We start from the raw sequence: 21,092 nt of genomic DNA, 5'->3' as shown, positions 1-21,092 counted from the left end.
CGTCAAATCCCTCAGTCGGTAAACATCTTTGGTGTAATCCATGTATTTAGTAACAGCGCTGTGGCTTTCAGATCGGTGTGTTCATCGTGTAAAACCTATACTGACTCACTGCAAATATGAGTTGTTGTTATGGATGGAAGCGCTTGTATAATATTAGACACTATCCACAAAGGCGTTGCTTACGTGCATTTAATTGTGCCTCAGAATTGTCACCGGACGGCAGCCTGCACAAACAGACACTTTTAAAGCGCCACGGTAATGTCAATAGCAGCCGCAATTCTTTTACTTAAATTTGATATTTTTAAAATTGGCCACTTAGAAAACGGGTGAAGCGAAAACGCTCCTCTGTTTGCAGATGAAAGGATTCAGCAAGTGTCGCGCTAAAGATGATGTCATGGAAGTTTCACGTGGCGAGAATCCCGCTTTCACTCAATTTTACAAAAATGCAGGAAAGTCATTCTCCAGTGAAATCTGCTGCTTTAAAAGCTTCGTAGTCTTGGTTTTGTGCGCTCCATGCAAAGACATGACCGACATGAGAAAGCTGCGCTGTTGGCAGTGTTTAGAAATGACAATTCGGACATGCTGAGCATGTTTCACCAGGTTGTAATAAGGCAGATTATCAGAGTAATCTTTATGGAGAAAGACACGAGGCCTACATGTAAAATTGGCCCAGCATTTTGGGATTACAGTGCATGTCTGAAAGTGGAAACAGAGACAGGGTGTACTGTATGTGAGTGTGTGTGAATGTGTGTGCGTGTGTGTCCAATTTCCCAAGGCTTTTCAGATACCACAGCCAGACCTCAAAACTATCATCACTGTTCTCGCTCCCATCTGCCGAAGTCATCACCCACACACAGACACTCTCACTCTCCCTCTCTCCATCAGGCACACACCACACATACTCTCACGCACACTCTCGCGCACACACGCACACACACACTCAAGAAAGAGGTGTGAAATAGCCTTGCCTCACCATTTTAACAAGGGTGGGAACCTGGCTATAAAGTTTCTAACGTTCTTAACTTCTGTCTGTCATTCCACTCTCTCTCTCTCTCTCTCTCTCTCTTGCCCTCTCTCTCTCTCTCAACAAACAAACAATTGTTGTTGGCTTGATAGTCTGCTGAAGTGTTGCTTCTTAGAACCAAAATAAAACGGCGATGCTAATTTTACATTATTTTCACTTGAATATATTGTATTTTTAGATTTAGTGTGGTCAGCTACGTAAAGTGGCTTTACGTAAGTACATTACCACAGTGCTATTCATCTTCGGAAAATAATGGAAATAAAAAAATATTAAGCACAGTGGAGGATAGAAGGAATTAAGAAAGTAGTGTAGAAAAAAAGAAGAAAAATGAAGATTTAAAGATAGTGCAAAAATAATTAAAGGTTCAGGGAGTAAAAGTGGAAAGGTTGCAAATGAAAAATGAGAAGCAGAACGCCCAGGAGTGAATGATGATGGTTATAGTTTTGTTAAAATAGCACGTTTAAAGGGTCAGTAAACAGCTGTGGGTTAACACATGCCCCAAGCTCATTTGAAACATGCTAATAAACAACCATGGCTTTAATATTCATCTGATTTCATCAGAACACACAAGTCATTAGTATACTCAGGAAGCTGTTATTGTTCTTGTGCTGGCTAATGTTAGTGATATTTCATGCTGTCCGGGAAGGGAAACAACAAAACGCAGCGGGCAATAGGCTAACGCATGCTGCACAGCGATAGGCCGGCGGTTCAGTTCCAGGCTTGACGGTCGAGTCTGACTGGAGACGCGTCTCCTCTGTCCTCACCTGCCTTCTGGCTCTTTAGCGTTCTAAGTAAATACAGGAGAGTGGCTCTGACTGAAGTATATGTTGATAAACTGCACTAGAAAACACTGTAAAAGATAAGTGCCTCAAATTTAGAATGACTAAGTTCTTTCAATTTTGATTTAAAAAAGAAAAAAAACGGGCAGACATGAGAAAAATCCACAATGAGGTACATATTCTGTAGTAATGTATGCAATAAATCAGGCAATGAGATAGATTAAACATATACCGTATTTTCCGCACTATAAGGCGCACTTAAAAGCCTTTAATTTTCTCAAAAAACGACAGTGCGCCTTGTAATCCGGAGTGCCTTATATATGAATTAATTCTGGCTGTGCTTACTGACCTCGAAGCGATTTTGTGTGCTACACGGCGCTCTGTCAAAATGTTTTAGTACGACTACGACTACAAAGCCGCACCGCTTGTAGCATTATGGTGCGTTCACGCCAAACGGCTTTATAACACGCGTCAGTTTATTCGCCAGTCAAGTTGTGTTCATTTGTGTCTTTCGCAACCAGTTGCGAAAAGGGGGCGTGGCTTATCTCCGTGGCTTGTCTCGGTAAAAACAGTTATAATTTCCTCCATCCACCGCGGTCGAAATAACCACTAGTTCTGCTTTATACTTGTTGTGGACATCCCATAAACGTCGGAACATCTAACGCCCTGGTGTTTGGGTTCATAACATCACCCGTAGGCTCACACAGCTCGGGGAGTTTCACCGACTCCGCCTCGATAACTTCAGCTTCCAGCGCTACCAGAGCAGCAGCAGCCCAACGGGCGGAGCATCTCAACGCTGATTGGCTGGAGAGTTGCGAAAATTTCGCAACGTGTGAAACACGTCTATCGCAACGCCCGGCGAATTTCAACCAAACGCGTCTGTGCGTTGACTTTACATGGGATCCAGACACGCCCCTTTACGGCTACCGTAGTCAGGAGCGTCGCGGAGTAATACATACTGTGCTTCGCCATAATATTACAGTGTGTGTGTATAAGGACCCCAAAATGGCACCTGTCAAGAGACACGTTTACGACGCGGACTTCAAACTCAAGGCTTCAGTTACGCAGTAGAACATGGGAATAGAGCCGCTGCGAGAGAATTCAACATTAATGAATCAACGGTACAGAAGTGGAGGAAGCAAGAAGATGACCTGCGCCAAGTAAAGAAGACCACACAGAGTTACGCTAACGTTTGATTTAGCTTTAGCGGTATCAGACTGTTTTTTTTACGTGTTATAACTGAACAAGGTTGGGAGTTATTGTGAATACGCTCATTAACGTTTGAACAATGTTGAGTTATTGTGAATATGCTCATTAACGTTTGAACAAAGTTGAGAGTTATTGTAAACACGTTTAATAAAGTTTGACTGACTGACTGTTTTGTTTCGCTTAATGCGCCTTATAGTCGGGTGCGCTTTATATATGAAAAAAGAATACGAAAATAGACCATTCATTGACAGTGCGCCTTATAATCCAGTGCGCCCTATAGTGCGGATAATACGGTAAATATATTGATATTCTCTAGCTTTCTAGTTTAAATAAAACATAAAGACTGATTGTGCATGAGCCAAAGTAAGTTTTGTTGGGGGAGCAGATCTAGGAGTCAGGGATCAGTTTTCAACCCCTTTCTGAGTGTGTGTTCCCCGGGGAGGGGATACGGTGAGCTCCTGGCTAAGACTGAGGCCTCCAGAGACACAGAGAAAGACATACAGACTACACAAATTTAATTAGCGGCTTCAAAGAGAGAAGGAAGAAAAGGAGAGGCGAAGAGTGATGCCCGCAATACTCTCTGAACCTCCTCATACAAGGGAAGGAGACGAAACGGTACCTTGGCAGGGAGGCATACTGACGTTCCACTTCTTCATAACGGGGAGCCAACCGATGATCCGCCCCTCTGCCTGGCATCTGGTGAAGAGAGAGAGCGACAGCTTCTTAGTTTGGATACATTCAAGTAAAAACAGCCATAATTATATATTCCCCTGCCCAAAACACCAATAAACTGCTATACTGTGGGCCTATAAGCATATGCAGTGCATACCCATAAGCACTTTTCCTTGTATGTGTGTTTGTCATATATCACTTTCTCTGTGTGTTTGTGATACAGGCGTAATTTAGACTTGACAAAGGCTGGTTATTACAGATTTAGGGTTTCGGTCTTCAGAGGGGCTTTTGGGAGGGAGGGTGTGGATTGGTCCCCCCATCCTAGATTAGGTTACTTCAAAACAGGATGGAGACACACACACACACACACACACACACACACACACACACACACACACACAGAGACCTGTCTAAAAAAAAGTCAAGCTGCTGACGGTTCAATCTCTCCTACTTCCTCTTTTGCTCTTCATCTCACTGGTTCCCTCTCACCCTCACATCTCATTTTCTCTTCTTCCATTTATTCCCCTTCCCCCTCCTCCCCCCCTCTCTCACATACACACTCTCAGAGATTATCCCGGTCTATTCAGTGGGGAGATTCCAGCTGCCACGGCGTCCTTAAAGAAGCCGACTAAACCTCAAACTTCAACAAGCACCATTAACACACACACACACACACACACACACAACAAATCATTTTTCTCTGCGAGACACTGCATATTGTGATGAGACTTATTTTGACATAATGTGGGGTGAGATATGATTCAGGTGCTTCTGCATACATGCAATAAAAACAATACTTATATGCAGCATTACATTGTCCCCTCAGGGTCTGTGTAGAGTGGAGTATCTGGAAATGGCCCATCAAATCTAGTCTATCACACCTTTGCCACTTGTTAAATGGTGCTTTTGTTGATAATGCACATCTTTATCCGATACACGTGCATAACTCGTAACTATTTGTTTAAGTACACTGTTGTACCTCCGAGAGGACATTACCGTAAGTCACCGGGGCCTTTTGCAGCCATGCTATCCTGTGGGAGGAGGCTGTACACCACGTCCCCACATAATGGAAGAACGAGTAAACTATTGGCATTAAATCCAAAAGGAGATAATGGAAGGAGGGTGAATATGTGCGTGTCCACAGGTGGAGGGATTTTCTAGAAAACTGGGGTTTCTCTCTCCAACTCAACATAATATTGTCGATGCAAAAGGTGCTGAGGATTCTCTCTGTGCCTCTCCTCTTCTCCCTGCTGATACCAGGAGGCATATAAAACAGATTGGCTGGCTCTTTCTTTCTTTTGAACACCTGTCTTTATTGCTTCTATATATCAGGTAGAGAGACAGCAGGATATGAGGTGGGAATAGAGAGGTGGAACGAAAGAATGGAAAGGCATTAGATGGTGAAGAAAGGAGGAGAGAGCGAGAGAGCGAATGAGAAGTAAATGACTTTGAATGGAGAAGAGCGATATAGAGAGGAGGAGGGATATTAGAAGGCCATTGAGGAGTAGCAGGGGGAGAGGAGGGATGAGAGGTGAATTATAAAACAAGGGAGTGAATGGGGTGAAGACGAGGACGGCGGAGTGGATGGGGTGAAAGGGACACGGATGACACCATTTAAACACGATGTTAAAAGAGGGAACGAGAAACAGCAAGAGGCGGAATGACCGCAACGCCCGATGGAGACCGAGAGGTGGGAGAGATGAGTAAGGGGGTGAGGAAAAAGCAAAGAGTCATGAACGGGAGACGAGGGGAGGGAGAATGAATGAGGGAGGGCGGGAGGCGGGTTGGAGGGATGACAAGCGCTGAAAGGTAGTTTTGGCTCATGGCTGGCATTGTTCTATCGAAAAGACCAAAACTAACGGCGCGCTAACCCGTCTCTCTTCCCTACCGTGTCTACGGCTCTAATGTGGAGTCCACAGGTTCCTATGGAGACATTCATCTGTTAAATCAGGCACTGTGGTATTCAGCAAGCACTAATGAAACAGGAGTAAATAGGGCTGTGGCCTATATTTTTTATCTGCGGATCAATATACATTTGGTGCACCTTTTGGGCGGCGGTATGTAGGACGTAACCTAAACCTCATGGTAATGAGGGAACATGTCCCCCAGCACAGCACTGTGGCTCCTTTATGAGTCTTCAATTAGGTTTGGACAGACAACAATGGAGGTCTTTGGCAACGATGAGTAACATAAAGCATGCTTTGGCTGCGCAAGTTGGTTTGTGGAATCAATTTAATGTTGGTTTTGATCTCTTGGTGGGATTTTTTGCAAATAGGAAAAATACTGACTATTGCTGTAGCTTTGTCTTTAAAATGAGCTATTTATGAGCTTTAGAACATTGCCACGTGAAGATATAGTGGAGGAGAGTCCTGAGCAGAGGAGGACGCCACACTGCCTCCATGCGTGCTGTAATCTGAGTTTCTCTGTGCTTTGTTTTGGTTGACAGGATCCTCATGACTGTGCACGTGAGCCCCCTCCCTTTAAAACGGTCGGCCTTCCCCGCATTTATAAAAAGACCAAGTGACCTCCCACACAGAAGTCTAAAAGCAAGAAGGCAGAGGGCAGTTCAAATGTTTTAGGTGAGCTACAGTTAGCAGGAGAGCGAGCAATCTCATCATTACATTACATGGATTTGGGTCACTTCTTGAGCTGTGTACGTTACTAATGTTTCTAAAATAATGATGTAAGAAAAACTAAATCAAATGAACGGCCACAATGTCAGGTGGGGTTTTGTTGTGAGATGCTGGTGCTCTAATGCAACCATCTATTGGTTCTGAATGTCGTATGTAGAACCTTTTGAAAGATTGTGTGGATCCTGAACCAGATGGACTGTGGTAGAATTATGTGTGTGTGTTTTTTTCTCTCCTGCTCAGGTGTGCATGCCTTTGTGTGTTTCCGTACACATGGATTATGAGCAGATTACTGTGCGATGCCACAGACTGAGTAAACACAAACAGATGAGTGTATAATGAATGTGCATGTGTGCACATGAAGTCAGGAAAAGTGTCGACAGTTTCTACAGACACAGTGGTATCTAGTGAGGGTGTTTGAAAGGTACGACTTGTTATTACAAATATGATGTAAAAATATATACACGTAACTACAAATAGGCTCCTTCTTGAGAAGTTTATAGGGGCAGTGAAATCGCTTCAGAATAAATACAAGAACTGGCCAGTTTTAGATTCAGAGGGCCGGGATGCAGACCAGGCAGCAATAAGCACCTCACACAAAAAAAAAAGAAGTGTGAATTTGTGTAAAACGTTATCGTTTTGTGAGACAGATCAACGCAAGAAAAAGTGTTCAACTACAACGATAAAGTGAATTTAGCTTGTTTGTGCATTTTGCACTTTCTGCTGAAAGATGCTTAAAGCAGAAACGTTGACAATCCCAGAAACAACGAAGCCAGAGCGAGGAGATTCGTTTGTTAGTGAGCAGAGCAATTTGCCTGCTACGACTATCGTGGACTGTATTAGTCTGTCTGTAGCTGTGTGTGCAAGTGTGCGTGTGTGTGTGTGTGTGTGTGTAAGATGTCAGATATTAGTAGACACACCTGTGACAGGAGTACAGTGCAGGCAAGAAATATGACAGCTGAGCTTGCGTAGGATATACTGTACACACCTTCTTTCCCTTGCGCACGCACACAAACACACACACACACACACACACACACACACACACACACACACACACACACACACTGCCTCTCGCTCACAGAGGGCTGTGGCAGTAGTGCAGGGCACTGGTTGGGGTAATGGTCTAGTGAAAAACCATTTCACGGCATAGAGAGCAGAGGAGAGGCAAAGAGGAGAGAGCGGAAGTCGAGCAGAAGAGAGCAATACCTAAGGGAGAAGGAGCAGACACAAACACACACACACAAACACACACACACACGTGCCCGCACACAGCAAGTGACACAGACACACACACTCACGCGTACATATGGAAGTACCCTGACGGCAAACCCCATTGTGAGAGCCGCTCAGTCTGCGCGTCCACCTTTGAGAGCGCACATGCGCAGGTTCGTAAAAGCAGAATCGCATGTGAGCGCACGCTCGTGTTTGTGTCTGCTCGCTCACGTTTCTCCAGCTGTTTTGGCAGCTTCTGAGCACTTGAGATCGCAAAAGGTTGCTTGCCAAACATTGTTTGTTGACTTGCAAGCTGCACAAACTCACATCTGGACGTCAGGGTCATTTCTTTTTATTAAATCCACACAAGGAAAAGTCAGCTTCTCTGTAAGGGGCAGTTGGCAACTATATGGACTATTTAGGAGATTTTATTCACATATTTTAATGCCTCTATGCATTATAATTTAGCATGCAATTTCAATTATTGTGAGAGTGTGGATCTTACTTTCCCCTGGTCTATTCACATACCACTAAGTTGGATTTGCTGCAACCCATTTTCCAGACAGTGTGTTGCTCTGAATGTAGCCACAGTCCATCATAAGGTCATGATTATTACCTTGGAGTCGGATCAGATCACAGAAAAAGACCACAAATCAGGCTCATGGCATTTGAGAGAGCAGCATTCTGCTCAGAAGTGGGCCTCTTAAAAATCGTACAACGGTTCCAATATTGTTTTATGTTAAAATTGAGAAACTTGAAAAGAAAAAAAAGAGCCTATATTTGCTTTTGAAAATCTAACTACAAATAGAGGCTAACACGTAGCTAACACAGCCTCAACGCATCGCAGCTAGAAAATCATTTGTAATTGCCAACAAATTAAATGTGATTTTTGTCATTTAGTCATGTTTTTATTTTTAAGATGAAATAAAACGCCCCTTTTACTTTGATAGTAGAAATGAAAGAGACTAACAGGTCATTACGAGCGTGAGAATCCCTGTTGCTATAATGTATTGACACAGATCGTCTGTTACACTTCTGTCCTCCTCGCCGGCATTTCTAATTCTGCTCTTACAAACCTGAATTTGTTTTGTGCACTCTCAACATCAATACACTTGCGCGCACACACACACACACACACATCGATCGACATGGATCATTTAGCTGCATGCTGCCTCAACGAGGCTACTTAGCGCAAATGTGAAGTGTCTCTCTCTCTTTAACTATTTTTCTTCATCTCTCTCTCCCCCCCCCTTCTTTCTCACCTCCCTCTTTCATCCTCCCTCTCCGTGTCATCTTCTCCCTTCATTAACCAACCCTCCTTAAGTGAAATAAAGGGTTCCTCTGAGTGCTTTTAAATCTCTGTTCTTACTTAAGAGCTCTTTTTACCCCTCCCACACCCGTCAGGCTGTTACATTACTTCTCATAGCTTTCCCCTTTCCATGTATCCATCCATCATTTATCCCTGAATTTACAACTCTCTCTGCTCAATTCCTATTTATTTCCATTCCTTCTGCCACTTCCCTTGTTCCCCTATTGTCTTTCGCCACCCCCTCCCTTCCTTAAATCAATGATGACAGAGAGAAGCAGCATCTCTATCAGTCACTTCCGTTCCCTTCTTCCAACCCTTTACCCGTTCTTCCTCTCTTATTCTGTACAACTAATGGAGAGCGGGACGGTGCCCTCTTTTACACTCCCCACCTTCCATGCGATTTTTTTTACTCTGAGTCCATCTGTCTCACTCCCAGTGTCCCTTTCTCCTTCTGTAAATCAATAGAAAAAGATTTTGCTTCCTTTCAGTCATCTCTCAATTGTGTCCCCTTCCCACCCCCCACCCCACCCCGCCTCCGACCCGGGTAGAAATCGATGAATAAGGGAAGGCTGGTTCTAATCCGTATCAGTCATATCGTTCTGCTCAGTCAGCACTTTTGGCTGACTCAATTAAAACACAGCTCTGAAAAGGCTGCAATTTCCTTGTGTGTGTGTGTGTGTGTGTGAGTGTGTGTGTGTGTGTGTGTGGTATCTGCTGCCTGTGATATACTTAATGCCCAAAGCGTGAGCATGTTAGTGTGTGTAGCCAGACACAGTTGTAGACGGGTGTGTTTGGAGGAGGGCGACCTGAGGACGCTCTTCAATGACAGCAAACAGCAAAAAGACACTGAGTAATCATTCTTGTGTATGCAGTGCACACACGTATACTCTTTGACGTCATTTAAAAGATGGTGCGGGCATTTTAAAAAACATTAAAGGGGTCTCAGGTGGGATCCAAATGAAAACAATGCCACGCATGGCCGCACACTGTGATACCGTCCACTTCCACTCAAGCAGTAAAAAACAAGAAGACACGGTAAAGCACGCTAGTTCACCTTCTCCCACAGTGCTTTGTTACTTCCCCACAACCACGCAGACTTCCATCTGTTCACTCACCCCACCGCCCTGCATCACAGCATACAAGGCTTTAAATATACTTCCCACTATAACTCTCCATCCATTCATTAAATACTATATACCATCCGTCCGTCCATCAATACATTGTAGAGAAAGCAGTAATTGCAGTTGCTGGTGAAAAGCCATCCATTTCCATAGGCTAATTACTACAGTCTCTTAACAAAGTAGAACTGAAGGAAAGAGAGTAGACGAGCACACTCATAATTCACTCATTATTCACATTCACACACAGGTTCACCTCTGCACTCACGCACACATACACACATCTATTCTAATGAGGCCTTTGCATAGTTCATCATTCTTCTAACAAAGTCAACTACGTCCTGTTCAACACAGCTTCGTCAGGGCTCCCGATCTCCAAACTATGACGCTCTACATAACGGAACGTGTCAACATGTGACATGCAATTATGTCTTTTAAATTAAACTTTTGTCTCCCCAATACATTTAGGTGCAAGCAACAGAAGCACCTCACTAGGTCCAGGAAAAGAGTGTGTTTTAACTCAGCTAACTGATGACTGCTGAGGGACAAATGACAAACCACAAGCTTCTTTTTAAACATAACAAAGTAGTTTTGTTGTTTCCTGTGAAGACAGACGTTAAATTGGAAAGACTGTATATGCACGTAAAGAGCGGAAATTGACACGTGTTGCTGGACAGTTGTAGGAGAGCATGAGGCATAACGTTTTCTAAGATGTACATAACAATGTTGTTTTTAAAATTCTGTTTTATTTATATCTACAAAAGAGACCGAATGTATTATTTAGTAAGCCTTACAGGTGCATGTGGGCCACATTTTGGACCTTTGGAAAGATCCAGGCTATCTGTTACCCCCTCTATTTGCAGTCTTTCTGCTAAGCTAAGCTAAGCTAACAGGCTGTTGGTTGTAGTTTCATATTTAACATACAGAAGGGAATTGGTGTCAATTTACACCAGAAAAAAACCAAGCTAACTCGTAAGAAAGCCCGAAACTTCAGTTTGAATAATAATGCTTTGTCTTTTCTTCGCTTCAGAACACAATATGTTGGACTGTTGTTCGCCGTGATCCATGAGCGAATCACAATGTATCTAAGTGGGTGGTGCTTCTGTGTGTGATTCCAAAACACACTAAAAGCTGTGGGCTGTAGGGTGAAGTTTCAAAGCCAGACATCCCCGCACCTGGCAGAGTAACCGCTGAGTCATCGCTATTGATCGACCGGCCTGTGAAACCTCTGCAGACGTACACCTTGTTGGTCGCGTTGGTCGCGAGGCTGTAAAATCTCACTCAGCGTGAAGGTGACTCACAACAAATGTGACGGGAAAGAGAGTGAAATAATGCTTATTTGTTTACAACACCAAAGGCGCACCAATCATCTTTATTCACAAACCTCTTCTCTCTGAAATGTCAGCGACTCACTAGAATAAAAGAGCTAAAAATTAAGAGGGGAGCACTGTTAAATGTCACAGCGCCGTTGAGCCTCTCGTACAATTAAGACCACAGAAGGTCAATTTTCCCCAAAGCACGCAGCTTAGAGCGTCTCCCATGAATACAGCGATTAATACTACTCGATGCAAAAGCGTGTCCTGCTTATTTACCGTAGGTTTGTGAGGCTGCGAGCTTTGTGTGTCTGTTTGTATGCATATCAGTACGTGGACCTATCAATCAAATTAAATCCTTTAAAAATAATGACATTTAAAAGTTATCAGGTTATATTCCAGCACCTGTAGCAGATACAGACACACACACACACACACACACACACACACACACACACATGTTTTTCACTATGGAGGACAGTACATGAACTTGTATTAATTCTCTGCAGACTAAAATTGATCCTAAACATTTAGTCCGGTTTGAGTTGAGGCGGACTTTGTAAAAACCAAAAGCAGTGAACATGAAGTCCTTTTAATGCCATATTTCATCAACATCAGCTCTCCCACATCAACATCCCAAAATCAAATTACATTGACTAACAGCACATCATGCCCCCCTAACATTGCCTTTAGTGTGTGTTCATCTTCTCTGGTGGTCACAAAAAAAACAAAATATTGTGTGGATTTTTTGCCGTTCCTGTGGAGAAGAGAATTAGAGTCCCTTAAGAAAACCTCTCATTTTACTGCAGCGGGGTCTGACAGCCGGCCCTAATAAAGGAGCTTCTGGTGAACCTGAGCACCGTAAGTTATATTGTTAGATTTCACTGGGAATCGGATCAGGTAACGATCCAGAAATCTCCATTTCCTAACGAGTCATTCCCAAACTGGTGGCAGTGGAACGCAAACACGTCACCATGGTTACCACACAATCTTGTATGAGTGGGCTCCACATGCTTATACTTTTTTAGAGATCGCTGAGCAGTTTATGATCAAGAGAAAGATGCATAGTTCACAGCTTTGTGGTCGGTCTGCTTTGCTGTCACACCACAAACATACTTATGTGAGTCCACGCAATGTGAACATGTTTAGAGATTTGAGTCACCATGACACTCACGCACACACAAAAAATGATCTGATCCTGAACAGGGAAATAGGAGCTATTTTTTTTTGCTTTTTCATTTCGGAATGCTGCTATTTTTGAGTGTGTATATTTTATATTATGCTTATATATTTTAGGAAGAGAGAGCGTGAGGAAAGTGATGGGAGGATATGGAAAAGAGAAAGAGAGAGCAAGGAAAGGAAGGGAAACGTGTGGGGAGAGCGAGAGAGAGAGATGGGGATAAATAAATGATAGTAAAATGGAAGGAAAGGCGATAGCAGAGAGGATAGGATTAGTCTGTGCTGCAAAGCCTTTGGAGAAATACACACAATATTTAGCCGCACACCTAGTACACATCAATGCGGTATCATAGACACATATTATACATGCAGGGAAAAAATAAGACACACAAAAACACACATACTTTTAAACCCCCCCCCCCACACACACACACAGACACACACACACAGACACACACACACACACACACACACACACACAGGTTTATCCAATCCTTAGTGTTCTTAACAGTTAAGCGTGTCCTTGAAAGTGCAAGGTGGGGAGTTGATAAGGGGACAGAGAGAGAGAGAGAAAGAGAGATTCAGGGGTGATGGCGTATATAGAGGGACAGAGAGAAGGATGAGGAGAGGGGGAGCTGAAAAAGTGAAAGGAGATAATTTGCCTTCCTCTAAGCCCCCTCCCAGCCACCCAGATAGTATATCCGTCTACCTCTACCCCCCAACTCTCCATCTGTGTCTCTCACTCATTCTTTCTACCCCAAACTTCCCGACTTAGAAAAAGTTCCCCTTTGAGGATTAGAGGGAACAAAGACAGGTGAATTCCAAGGAAGATTGAGGGAGTGGAAGAGAGAGAGAGAGAGAGAGAGAGAGAGAGAGAGAGAGAGAGAGAGAGGGGGAGGAGTCTAAAAAGGTAGGGGTCAAAGGGGAGACAATTTACCAGACAGAGCCCTACAGAAGAAGGGAGAGAGGACGCCAATGATGAGATCAGGGTCAATGTTTTACACCCACTGCCTTTTAAAAAAAAAAAAAATGATAATGTCAGCGCCTTAGGTAGGAAAATTCTGCTGGGTTTTTATTTGTGGTATTTATTTATTTATTTCCGTATGATATCTCAGGAGCTAGACTTAGCATAAGACCCTAAGCACATAAGAGCAGCACAGCCACCTTTTCCAAAGTGTGCGTGTGTGAGAGAATACATACATGCATGCATGTGCTGGCGCATGTACCTAATACGAGTATGAAAATACCCTTTTTCATTTCTTTTGTGCGTGTGTCTGCGATTGTGTGACGGCGGGAGCAGGTGGCTACAGTGGCTGGCTAGATGGAGCTGTAATAGGATGAAAGTGACACTTTCTTTTTCTGCCTCCCTCACACACGTCCCTCCTCTTTCAGATGATTGGCTCCAGTCGAGGGGGGAGGGTTGGGAAGTCGTGATGGCCGTGGTGTCTTTTGATTCTATCCTCTATTTCTTTTTTATCTCTTCTAATCTCATGAAAGTCTTGACCTCTTCTCTCCTATTGTCTACCTGTGTCGTCCCGTTCTAGCCCCTACATGTTTCATATCTCTCCATCTTTACATTGTCCCTTTCTCTTCTCATCTCGTCCGCTTTCTTCTTCGTCATCCATCTGATCCCTCTACTGTAATATGTCAATTTGCTATAAAAGCTTAACCTGCATCCCTCCCACATTGATGAGACATTGATGAGGCTTGATTACAGCGACAAACACTACACAACTAATCATGAGTCTGGACTTTTTTGAATGAAGGTCTTTTACATGAATAGACAGAAATAAACAGATTTTCATTTTAATTTGTAAACCTCTGCGCATTAAATTGTCTCCAAACAACTTTACACATGTTGAATATTTTGAAGAGTTGTGTACTTACGTTAAAAACGCCCATGATCCCATGCTACTTCGGTATCTCACCAAACTCCGTCTCTTGTTATTGTTTTGATTGATACCGGAAAAAAAATCACATTTAGAACGCTGAATAAACATGTAAAACCGAAGTTCTTTAATCTTTAATACCTACGATTTGTATATGTGTATTTGTATATGTAGAGTGAACAACGTTAAATTTTTTCTAACATTAACGAAGTGTATTAATCCAGTATTGACTATGTTTACCTGTATGTGTACAAGGCTTGCTCATGTCCTGTGTGTGACTGTGTACATGTAAAAGGATGAGGGTCACGGGTAAAAAAGAGAAGAAAAAAAAATGGACAAAGAAGTGTGGCAAATGGAGGCAATACTTGTTTTTGTGCGAGATGACATGCTGTGGAAGGAGGCAGAAATCCACTTGCTACGCTGAGCTTTTGTTTGGTATGTGGACTTGAATCCATGAAGAGATATGCACACATGTACAGACACACAAACACACACAGAGTCCACCGTGAGCTCTTTCAGAGGGTCTTGCGTGACAAGAAATGCGCAAAAATACACACAACCATGAAGTCTTTGAAGCTCAAGTCTTTTTTGAACTTTCGTGACCTGTGAGAAACCCTCTCTTTTCTAGTAGTCAGCTTTTCCAAAAATACAATTTACCTATGTCAGTGTGCATCTTCTACGGTTGGGCTGATAAGGTGAGATGAAGAGCATGAACTGGAGGAAAACTATATTCTTGGGGACTGCATGCTGCAAGCACAACATTCTCAAAACCCCGACAAAGAGAGGAGAAATATCACTGAGCAGCATTCAATTGGTCTCAAAGCTCTGACTCGTCTGCGGGGTCAGATATTACCTTCAGTACCAGGGTGGATCGTGTCATCTCTCAAACAGCCTCCAAGAAAATGGAGACAGAAGTTTTCTTGCAGACACAAGCAGTCTGCTGCAGATTTGCCAGGATTTAGCTCCGGTCCAGGTGGGGTAGTGGGGGGGTGGGGGGGGGGACGGACAGAATTAGAGAATGCAGGATGGGTGGGAAAGAAAGAGAAAAGTAAGGAGAGAGCGAGATGGGGATTAGAGACCCTTTGAGAGGCAGTCACTTAATTTCCTGGCCAACCTGGCTATGATTATCTCCTGGGTGGGAATGGAATGTTTGAAGTCCTGGAACCAGACTAATCCTTGGTGACTAACCTCCACCTCTCATTTCCTCTGGATTAGCTCACTCTGCTACTTAATAAAAACAGGTGGAGGTGGATAGATATTAACCTACAATGAAAGAGAGAGGGAGCAGGAGAAAGAGTGTGTCTCTTTCTGCGGTGTCCTAAATAAAAAATACAGCATTTGGCCATTTGTTCAAACTGTCTGTGTTTTCTGTTTGACAAGGACCTCTTGTAGTTATCGTGGATGACGACAAGATGTGAGGTTTATAGTGTGAGGTTGTTGTCGTGCCAGAAAACCCTGTGCAAAGGTGACTGCTGTTGACAAAGCTGATTGCATCTAATCTGTGCTTAAAATGCAGTGTGCGAAACACAGGAGGGTCTGGGAGGGTCCGAGACACTTTGATACTTCAGACCCCCTGAAAGCCTCAATTGCCTTTTGGGGTGAGTTTAAAATCAAAACATAATTATTTGTCACATGTAATTGTCATATTTCACATATTACTGCTAAAACGCACTGGCCATCTGAACAACTGCATGCATACAAATTACATGTCGAAAAAATACTGTGACGCTTTACCTGCCACTCTAAACTGAGTTATTTAATTTGGAAGGCAATAAAAAACATCAAAACAGGATAACTTTATTAAGTGAAACACAAGAACATCCACACGCGTGCTTATGGTCACCAGTTGGCTGTGACTTCTTGCCAGTTTGGATTCATAACGCTAAAGGTGACACAGTGCCTCCAACAATTTGGGACCTCATGATTGAGGGTTATTAGCAAATTCACACTAGGACTGCAAGGACTTGCAACTCCCACAATACACACTTTAAAGTCACTAAAAAGCTGCAAATTAACAAACACATTTTCAGAAAAGCTGTGCTCAACCGTCTTTTCCTGTTGTTTTTTTCTCTCACCAGACTTCTCTCAAGTGGGAAAGTCTGAATTGTTGCCAGGTTACTATCCAATCTGACCAATGACATGTCACTTGACCCTTCTCTTGGCCAATGCCCTGCCTCCAACAACCGGCTGGGCCCCAGCTGGCCAATTAGCTTGCCTCTTAGTGTGGCGCTCGGCCAATGAAAAGCCCTGGGAGACTTCTGTTCATCTGAACTCACAGATGGGAGGACAGAGGGGGGGGGGGGGGGGGGGGGGGGGGGGGAGTGTGTGTGTGTGTGTGTGTGTGTGTGTGAGAGACTTGGCCTGAATTCCCTAACACCATTGAGACATCTTCACTGAAGAGGTTGGCTACTTTTGAGTTAGCAGTTGGAGACAAATCTCTCCATTGTAATGGAAGCATTATAATACTGGTATCATAAAAAAAAGGAAACCGAACAGCTGACCTGCCATATTTTAAGATGGAGATTATATTCTGCATTTCTTCTTTTCTGCAAAAACCTTATATATTTTAAATGTTGACAGATTGCAAAATAACACCTTGTTATCCCACTATAGTCCGTCTCCACGTTAACGTTCATTTGTACATGGACAAGTATGAAGCATAGCGCAAAGCCACACAACACACCCGGTGCAGCTGGAACTCAAACTCCATATTTTCTGTCTAAATAAGTGTCTGTCTTCCTCTGCTTCACTTTAAAAACGAATACGAATCACCAAGGCAGGCCAATGTGTCCATTAAGTCTAATTTAAAGAAGAGCACTCCAAAGTAAATTGGATAATGGTGAACATTCCAGTATTATATGGAAAGGCCTAAAACATTACTGTGCTGAAAAGCTGCAGAGAGAAAATACCCCAGAGTGCAGACCAGAGTGGAACTTGAAAAGTTCTCCTTGCCTCACTACTTTCACTGATTTGGAGTGAAACTTCTGCCAGTATTTTAGCAGTATGTCCCGTTCTGTATCAGAAAAAAACATTAAGTGAAACTGACTTTCTTTCAGTCAGCATTTTGGACAGCTGTATTGAAATGCCACACTTACATAAGCTGCCCCTCTCTCAGTATCTCAGACTGTGACCGTTTCCTCTCTTTCTGTGCAACTCGTACTAAATCTTTCCCTGACGCCGACTCTTCCCCATGTTTTTAAGATAACACTTTCTCTCTCAATTGCAATTTCACTTTGCTTCATTGGCATGTGGGCATGGAAGCTCATCTTTGCTGTCCGGGAAATACAACGAGTAATAAATGACACAAATGTGTTCATAAAAATGTTAGTGACAACGATTTAGTAAACAAGCAAAACGGGGAAAAAAAGTACATCTTGTATAAGCGGTGCGTGTTTGTGTGAACGCATTCATGTCTATGCGAATGTGCAGCATCCATTTGAAGCACCAGATACGTCATTACTTTATATGTACGTACCAACACAAAGCTGTGTGTGAGTGTGTGTGTGTTTTCCTGTTGGCATCTTACTCAAAGCTTGAATAGAAGTCATGAGAGCTAAATAGAAATTTAGACTTGATTGAACATAACAACGTTAAGATCCATGACCTTTACTTGAAATGAATTGGGAATTACTTCCAAATGCTATCTTTCCATGTTCTGCACACGTTGGTCCTGTGCAGTGTGGCTCACATGGAGCAGGAGGCGGGATACGCCAGGGGCCCGGTCACCACAGGGCTTATTCACACAGCCAATCAAGCATTCACACTCACATTCTCCCACGGGCCATTTGGAGTTACTAAGCTAAAACGTTAAAATGTACACAACATAACTTCAGGTGTACAACAGTGACAGGAACAAGAGGGGTTTGAGGCTCTTCGTTACCAAAACATCTTGGGGTGGAGATATTTTTAATAGATTGTGCAGTGAGAATCTCATTTCATGCATACTTCAGAGCTGAATGCTCGTGAAACGATGAGGTGGAGCAGAAATATAGAGGGAAAGACATTAGACCTCTTGAGGTAAGGAGCAGGTGTACGTTGTGACATGCAAGCGGATGATAATTGGCGTTTGTACATCCAATAATAATAATAATTGTGAGTGGAAAGTGGGCTTGGGTTTGTGCGTCCCGTTTCAAAGTCACTGCTAAAGCGACCAAAGTCATAATATGTTATAACCTATGCAATGTCTTAACTAAGGGGAAGCTGATATATCGTATGCATACTACACCTATCCTGCAGCTTTGAAGTACTCAGCAGGCAGATAAAAGGGCCAATTTGTGTTTCTGCTCCTCAACGTCTTCCTCTCCTCGGCTTTACAGCACTCTTTTTTGCTCTCCGTATGACTTCCAGGTGAGTCTATTTTCCACTCCCTCACTCTCAATCTAGACTTTCTTAAACCTGCTCTTATTGTGAAACTCACAGACTCTCACTACTGGATGACTCTCAATCTCTTCCCCGTCCTTTCCTCTTCAGCTCCCAGTATTTCTTATCTACTACATGACTCACCATATTTCAATGTCAGATATTTCTCTCTCAGAAGCTCAAGAGCTGCATGCTGCTTTAAGAATCGCTGACAATCTCCAAATACACACGCACACACACACACACACACACACACACACACACACACACAAATGTGGATACAGTGTGCTCACAGGTACACTTAGAGGTGTGTATGTCCTCAACAACACAGCTGAACTAACATTCTAGAAAACTATGTAACCACACAAAGACACATGCGCACGCACGCACACACTCACACACGCACACATGCACACACACACACACACACACACACACACACACACAGCAGCAGTTGGCTATCTATCCTGTAAACAGTGCAGTGGCCAGTTGTGATAACACTCTCCATTGGACCAAAACTCATCACTCTTTACACATATACCTGGTTGAGGCTTTGTGTGTGTGTGTGTGCGTGTGTGTGTGTGTGTGTGTGTGTATGTGTGTATACGTGTGTTTGCCATTTTGGCATCTTTCTCAAAGCCTGAATAAAAGTCATGAGAGCTAAAAAGAAGATTTGACAAAAAGAACAGCACACTCTCACACACACACACACACACACACACACACACACACACACACACACACACACACACACACACACACACACACACACACACACACACACACACACACACACAAACAAACACACAAACATACTTAGACCATGCCCACAACCACAGATAGCTTTTCAAAGAATGTGACCTCTGCAAAGTAAACTGTAGTATCCCAAACATTTATGCCAACAGCACGGCTACAAGAGAGGCTTTCACGCTGGATTATATGATGATTTCTATTTTTGCATGTGATATTGATATGGCCTTTTGCTGAATATGTTCCAGATGAAAACATGTGCAGGGCTTGTCTTTGTAGACATGGCATGGCCATTTTAAACAGAAGAACTTTTCTTAGGTAGAGGTCAGGTTTAATATTGTGTCTTGATGTAGTTTAATAAATATTACTTTTAAAAAATGCACAGCCAAATGTCTTCCTTTTTTTAAATAGGATTTCCTCCGTCTTCTCACTTGTTGAGCTCCTGCTGTTGTGATTCCCTGTTTTTGGCACAGCTGTGTCAGATATGGGACCTGTGATGTGATTGGCTGAGATCAAATTCATCAACCACCCCTTTATAGTCTACGTCACCCATTCCTTTTGCATCTCGTTCTGCTGCATCCACGTGAACCAAAACGCTTGGAGGCGCCCAATGGAGTGTGAAAAGTAGCATGTGCGTTTGACAGAGGGGGTTATTGGTTCTTAAAAGGCGATGACAAGACGCACACACTTGTGGTGTGCAACAACTGTAACGCCATGCTTCCAAAGCCAGTCGCCCACAGTAAACTCCTATGAGGTGACTAGTTTAGGCCCCACAGGATGAATATTGACACCCACCCTAAGACTCATGAACACATTACTGAAGGAGTCATGTGGAGACACAACCGCTGATTCATGAGCAGTTTGGGATCATGACCCAGGCTTCATGAGTGTAGGGAATCATGCGCGTTAAAAACAGATAATAAGTCGTGACATGTTGACTCATTCGGTCCTGAGAGAGGTCACAAATCACACATGGCAGTGAGGGAGTCTGTGTATGTCTCTGTCTGTGTGTGTGTGTGTGTGTGTGTGTGTGTGTGTGTGTTTTAGAGGAAATATTCAGACATGCTTATGTACTTCTGAGTTCATTTGAAAGCATGCATTCATTCCTGCGTGCACTGTGTATGGGTGTGTGTGTGTGTGTTTTAGAGGAAATATTAGACATATAGACATGCTTATGTACTTCTGAGTTCATTTGAAAGCATGCATTCATTCCTGCGTGCACTGTGTATGGGTGTGTGTGTGTGTGTTTTAGAGGAAATATTAGACATATAGACATGCTTATGTACTTCTGAGTTCATTTGAAAGCATGCATTCATTCCTGAGTGCACTGTGTGTGTGTGTGTCTGTTCTGGCGTATGTGTCTGATGCATGTTTTCATCCTTGTATGCTATTGTGTGTGTGTGTCAGAAGTCCAGCGGTCATCAGACCAGCCAGGCACCAGTCCCAGACAGCGAGGTCAGAGTCATTCACTAATCATATTAACATTCCTTCATAATGACCCAATGCATAACTCCCCCTCTTCAGTCTTTTTCTCCCTCCCTCTATCCACATGTGTCACTCATGCTTTCCATTTCACCCCCTCCACTCCCCGTCTACATTTCTTTCTCCATATCATCCACCCCGTTGCCTCATTTCCCCGCTTTGTT

At 43.3% G+C, this 21,092-nt stretch overlaps 1 protein-coding gene across 1 annotated transcript in view; it reads right to left on the bottom strand.

Annotated features, from left to right (window-relative positions):
• pard3bb (par-3 family cell polarity regulator beta b) overlaps positions 1–21,092 on the bottom strand; it is a 180,929-nt gene that overhangs the window by 18,869 nt on the left and 140,968 nt on the right. Inside the window, exon 23 of the mRNA XM_034561246.1 lies at positions 3,632–3,708. Coding sequence (XP_034417137.1) covers positions 3,632–3,708 — 77 coding nt within the window. The remainder of the gene's footprint in view (positions 1–3,631; positions 3,709–21,092) is intronic.

The sequence above is a fragment of the Cyclopterus lumpus genome, chromosome 21 (assembly GCF_009769545.1).
Source record: "Cyclopterus lumpus isolate fCycLum1 chromosome 21, fCycLum1.pri, whole genome shotgun sequence".
Taxonomy (NCBI): Eukaryota; Metazoa; Chordata; class Actinopteri; order Perciformes; family Cyclopteridae; genus Cyclopterus; species Cyclopterus lumpus.
Note: the sequence above shows the minus strand (reverse complement) of the source record. Positions and strands in the feature narration are given on the sequence as shown.